The sequence below is a fragment of the Hylobates moloch genome, unplaced genomic scaffold (genome assembly GCF_009828535.3).
Source record: "Hylobates moloch isolate HMO894 unplaced genomic scaffold, HMol_V3 SCAFFOLD_10, whole genome shotgun sequence".
In the NCBI taxonomy this organism is placed as follows: Eukaryota; Metazoa; Chordata; class Mammalia; order Primates; family Hylobatidae; genus Hylobates; species Hylobates moloch.
The window spans coordinates 148,653-154,652 of record NW_026652285.1 but is presented as its reverse complement, the minus strand read 5'-3'; the positions used below and the strand labels follow the sequence as shown (position 1 = coordinate 154,652).

At 54.5% G+C, this 6,000-nt stretch overlaps 1 protein-coding gene across 14 annotated transcripts in view; it reads right to left on the bottom strand.

Annotated features, from left to right (window-relative positions):
- Positions 1 to 3,606: 3,606 nt before the first annotated feature.
- Positions 3,607 to 6,000, bottom strand: part of CACNA1G (calcium voltage-gated channel subunit alpha1 G) — a 65,488-nt gene continuing 63,094 nt past the window's right edge. For all 14 annotated transcript variants that reach the window (XM_032162759.2, XM_032162772.2, XM_032162758.3 and 11 more), the window contains one exon: positions 3,607 to 4,662. In XM_032162759.2, coding sequence (XP_032018650.1) covers positions 3,928 to 4,662 — 735 coding nt within the window. In that variant the 3' untranslated portion in view covers positions 3,607 to 3,927. The remainder of the gene's footprint in view (positions 4,663 to 6,000) is intronic.

Here is a 6,000-nt window from a genome sequence, read left to right as displayed (position 1 = left end):
GAAAATAGGCCATGGGGCACCAGGCTGTGGCAGGTGGGGACTAGGGTGGAGATAGGAGTGAAAGCTGTTTGGAAAGTGGGCGAGGTTTAGGTAGGGCAGGTTTAGAGGAGAGGAAGAGAAAAGAGGGTGGGACGGGGAAAAGAACAGGTACCATGGGGTTCAAGGGCAGCGTTATACCTTGGAGGGGTGGAGCCTGGGAACCCACAGTGATTGCAGAGCTACCCTTGGCTGGCTCTTGGACAAGCGCCTGGAGCTGAGGGATGCCTTCTCCTGTGACTAAACCCCTCTCGCCACCATTCCCTGTGGCCAAAGGCTGGTTGCCCACCAGGTGGGAGGCTAGGGGCCTCTCTAAGCCTCTGAGTTTGCCATGCGGGGAACACGTGTGCATATTTGTATGAACATGAATGTGGCTACTTTGGAAAAGCGCCCCCCCAGCAAGTCATTTTTTGAACAGGATTCTTCCCATCATGCCGCATTCCCTCCACACTGAGAAAAGACAGGAGCAGTGTGGGCTGCATGTTGGCCAGACCTAGGGTCAAATCCCAGCTCTGCCATTCCCTGGCTGTGTGACCATGGGCAATTCACTTAACCTCTCTGAACCCCGCTGCCTCATGGAGAAATAGCAATCAGACTTCCCTTGCTAGGGTGTTTTGAGGAGTGAGAGACTGCATATGAGCCTCAGATTTGTTTTTATCCCCAGCTCAGCTCACTCCTCTTCCCAGTCCCCACCCCCACACAGACCTTTTCCTGGAGTCTTGGGGGTGGAGGAAGCAGAAACAGCCAAGCTTGAGGTGGGGGCCTACAGCCGCTGTCACAATTTCTTCTGAACCCCGAAGGGGAAGGCTGAGGATAACGGCACCAGGATAGATGTTCCTAATTCTAAAAGCCCCCACATCCCTGAAGCCCCTAGCCAGTTCCATTCTGCCCCTGGAGTCCTCATCCAAGACCTGCTGCCCCCACCAGCCACTCCCCACCCCAGCCCCCTTCAGTTTCTCTGCCCCTTACCCCCACCCACTACGTATCCCAGAGCAGCAGCAAATAACCACCCAGACAAGCAGCATGAGTTTAGCAGTTTGATATTATTATTAAGATCCAGCAGCAGCTGCTTTTCCATCTCAAAACCCTTTTAATGAGACACAACAGTTTCCATCATTGATAAAGATTTTACGTCGTTGCGGGGAGAGGTCACAGTTCTCTCCCCAACTCCCCCAAAATACCCACTTTGACTCTGCTATTAATATTTCCACATCACTATCCAGAGGCTCCCCTCCAGGCGCTGCCCTCTTCCAGAGAAACCCTCCAGGCCACAGAGAGGGCTGCTGGGGAGGGAATAGGGGAGGCTTTTTGTTTTCACCGGGCTGGTCCCTGCAGATCTCTATAGAGCAACCCAAAAGCATAGTAAGTTCACCCCAAATTCCTTGGTCCCTACTGGGAAGAGGAGGCCAGGGAAAGGGGAACCCAGAAAGAACCAGGCATGCTAAGACCCAACCTAAGCAACTCTCCAGTACTCCAGTGCTGCTGGGCTGGTGGTGGTGGGGGGTGCTGGAAGGGTGGGGAGGGGTAGGAGTCCAGCTCTCTGGCTTCACCTTGACCCAGAATCTTCTAACCACTAGAAGAATAAAAGATCCCAGAACCACCTCGTCATATCCTCCAGCCTCATTAGGGAATAGACAGCTACAGAATTCTACAAAAATATAAAAGCTTAGTCTGCAGATCCAGGTGACAGAACTCTAGGAATTTTGTACAGCTTTGCTTTTTTTTATCTTAAATGGCAGCCCCTACAAGCACTCCCTCTCCCCACCCAGGAGGCCAGAGGAAAAAGTTTGACATTATTGCACACCCTAAAAGGATAAAACCAGGCTTTGGCTTCAAGGAGTCGTATCAATTCTGTCCAAAAGAGCAATGAGAAAAGCTTTCACCTAGCTTAGAAAACAAAATGCTGGACAACGCCTCCAGGTCCACTCGCCCGGCAGCCTGGTGCCCCCAGCTCCCAGCTGACTGGATCAGACGGTGCGTGAGTGAGCGTTGCTACTGAGGTTTCAAGAACCCAAGCCAATCCTGGGGTTTGGAGGCCCTGGGGGCGAGGGGATAGGGCTGTTCAAGGGAGTGGGATTGGGACATATGTTTGGGAGTGGCTAGGTGACAGGCTGGCTGGACCCATGGTCACCACCTCTTGGCACCAAGATTTCAGACAAGAGAATATTGTCTGCAGTAGCACCGGACAGGTGGCCTGGGCCACGCCACTCCCCCTCTTCCTGCCTGCCTGCCCCTGGCCACCTCACACCTCCCTCCTCTACTGGCTCCCCCTAGGCAGGCAGCAGCAGCAGTGCATGTAAACATATGAGCGCTCGCTCATCACCGCCCGGGGGCTCCCCACTCGGCAGCCTGGCCTCTGACCCTACCACCTCCACCAGGAGGTTGCCTCTGGACGCCCAGCCCTAGACTCTCATCCTCAGGAAGCACAGCCCACTCCGTTTACGCAGCTTAATTCCACCGCAGGCAGGTGGACGAGGTCCCCATCAGACAGTGCCTGTAATGCCAGTCAGCTAAGCCCGCCCCCAAGGCAGGAGGCTGAAGTCCAGACAGCTCAGGTCACGCATCCAGCCAGAAGTATGGCAAATCCGTGCTGAAGCTTTAGGAAGGAAAACCCAGAAACACTTCCCCCCTCCCCCACCAACCCACAGATCCAGATCTGCAGCCTCTGAGGCAACCTCCCCCAGCCTCAGTCGGCCCCATTAACTAAAACAGCTTCATTATGCCAATTTCCAGCTTTCAATGTGCGGCTGATAGCTGTCAGCAGAAATAAGAGTTAATCTGGAATTACTCCCATTCACTGAGCTGCCTAGAGGAAGCTGTAAAGCTTTGATAGCAGCAGAACAGACCCTGCCTCCCCAGCCTGCACCAGGCGGAGGGGCTTCTCCTCTCCTTCATGGCTGGGGAAGGCAGGCTAGAGGTGCAGCCTTCCAGAGCAAGGGGTTCAGGTTCTCTCCCTCTCAGACACACACACACTCACACTCATATACACACACACACACTCATATACACAAACACATACACACTCATACACACAAAGAGGCAGCCCTGAAGCTTCCCTCCCCGCCGCCCACTCCCCATCTCCAGGATCTCTCTCTCATCAATGCCATCTGGACGTGCCTAACTCTCCATCCCTTTTGCTTTTACTCTGGACCGTGATTAGCTTTTTATTTAGGAAAATTACTTTATTTTATATAGATAGATAGATAGATGATAGATAGATAGATATGTATGTATGTATATATAAAAAGGTTCCATTTCATTTGTAAAATCTCATTTTTTCTTTTTCTTTTTTTTCCCTACAGAAAATGATGACGAGGTTAAAGAAGAAAATAAGTTACATTACAGTTTCCAAAATGGTTCTCGCTCTCTGCTGAAGATGGGCCACCGTTGGGGCTGCAATGCGCTCGCAGTCCCAGCTTGTGCTTTGCAAGAAGAGGGAATATAACTAGACTGTTATTTTAGGTTAAAATAGCCAAGAGACAGACGCCTTCGCCTCAAAAATATTCTGAGACACATAAAAGTAGAAGGAAACAAGTCTCTTCAGTCACAAAATGTCGTACATCCCGCATATACTAGATTCAATTAATTTAATAAAATAGAATATACATAGAGATTCTGCACAAACGTATTGCTTTCTCCCAACAGCTCCTGGTGTCGGGAACCTCAGCTGCACCGGGCTTCTCCTTCTGCCTGGAGCCAGCGTTGCCAGGGCTGCTGCTTTTAACTCTCTTTGGAAGTTCTGCTTGCAGGTACCCAGAGCCACTGAGGCAGGGAGGAGGGCCTCCACCTCCTTGGTGTCCATATGGAACTTTTGTCAGGAATATAGCCCAGGAGGAGGAGCTAGGACTTGGCACCCAGTGGAGAAAGGTGAGTGGGAAAGTGGGGCAGGACTCAGGGGTCCAGGTCTGCTGGGTCAGAGGATAAACCGGAGAGACTCAGCACATCTTTCTTTGGGGAGGGCGAGGCAGCCATGCTGTCAGGCGGGCCAGAGGCCAAGGGATCCTTGGAGTCGCTGGACGGAGCCCTCCTCCGGAGGCAGACGCCAGGGCTGGGGAGGGGCCGAGGACCTTGGCTCTCAGGGGGGTCTATGGAGATACTGGGCGGGCTGAGTTTTTTCTTGGGCCGGCTCCCAGGACCCCCAAGAGGCTGGCCCCCAAGGTTAGAGGGTTCTGTGCCCAGGTGAGGTTGGGAGCCGCTGTCCAGGCAGCTGACGGCGATAGAGTGTCTCCTCTGCTCATCCAGCCAGGAGGTGGCCCGGCGCTGGCAGCTCTGGGCCTCCACGCTGTAGCACTTCTTCAGGTCCCGTGGGGATGGGGGCTCCTCCCGGCCGCCAGGGGGCAAGAAGTCTCCTGAAATCCAGCTCAGCTCCGTGTCCAACTCTAAGCTGCTTCTGGTCTCTGGAGGGCCCTTGCCCCAGTTGGGTTCTGGGCCTGGGCAAGGGGCTGGTGGGGGCATGTGCTTGGAGATCTTGCTGTGGCTGCGGGAGTGCTGCTGTGCCTGGGTGCTCGACTGGCCCCAGAAAGAGTAGGCCCGGGCCAGGGGCGGGGAGGGCCCACTCACCTCTGCCAGCAGGTCTTCCCGGCTGCCCAGGCCCTGAATGTCCAAGGAGTCAGTCCTTATTGCTGCCTATATGGGGTGGGGGAGGGCTCAGCCCCGCAGTCTCCTCTCCAGCATGGACCAGCCCTCCTGTCAAGCTGGCTGTGCCCCCCGCCCACCACCGCCATGCACAGCAGGACCATCCTAAGCGGAGGTCCTGGTAGCCGCTCTTACTAGGAGATAGGGGTCATTGCAGCCTGACCTCTGTGGTCCACCATGCCTCCTCTCTCCCCACTAAACCCTGTCTTCCCTCCCCTATGCTCTGGTCTCCCCTAAGCCTGCGAGAATCGCTCTCTCTGCAGCCCCTGCCTCCTGGGATATGAGAGAGAAGCCAGGCCATCTCCGCTCACTGAGCTGGCTCCTTCATGCCTCCCTGCCTCTGCCTAGACTTCCCCTTTGGCTCTGAATACCCTTCCTGATTGGCAAGAATCCCTCGATTTTACGGACTCAGGTTCTCTGTGACACAGTGTGTGACAGTCTCCGTCCCCAAGTAAAACCGACCCCTTCCTCTTCTGTGTCCCTGCTGCCCCCCACACATGGGTGTCTGGCAGCTGTGAGCTGAGGCTGCAATGATCTGATGGCAGGTGTGTCTCCACTATTAGACTGTGAGCTTCAGGGGGCTGGGGCTGCGTCCCCGGTGCCTGGCACACAGAGGCTGCTTAGTGACTATTTGCAGAATGGATAAAGACCGTGCCTGCTCCCCCAACCATGTGGGATTGAGATTGTCATGTGTCCACGCTCATGCCTCAGGACACACACATGGCATGGGCTGTGGCCTTATCACAGGTGGTCTCTGGGGCCGGGCGCGGTGGCTCACGCCTTTAATCCCGGCACTTTGGGAGGCTGAGGCGGCCGGATCACCTGAGGTCGGGAGTTCGAGATTAGCCTGACCAACATGGAGAACCCCCCATCTCTACTAAAAATACAAAATTATCCAGGCATGGTGGCGCATGCCTGTATTCCCAGCTACTCGGGAGGCTGATGCAGGAGAATCGCTTGAACCCAGGAGGCGGAGGTTGCGGGGAGCCGAGATCGTGCCATTGCACTCCAGCCTGGGCAACAAGAGCAAAACTCAAAAAAAAAAAAAAAAAAAAAGAATGTGGGCTCTGGAAGGTGGGCCCCTGGCTTGGCCAAAAGTGAAGACACTTAAAACCTGCCTTGTGCCCCATAGCTCCGTCCAAAGTGTGGAGAAGAATTGGGAGGCAGCTGTGGTTGGTGAGGAAGGAATGACCAGAGACTGGGGTTCTACTTCCGACCAGATAGGCGTGACCCTGGGCAAGCACTACCCCTTCTGGTCTCCAGGCCTCCTCAGTGGAACAAGGAACCTGGTGCAAATTTTAAGAAGGCACAGACCACCTCTGCTTTGCC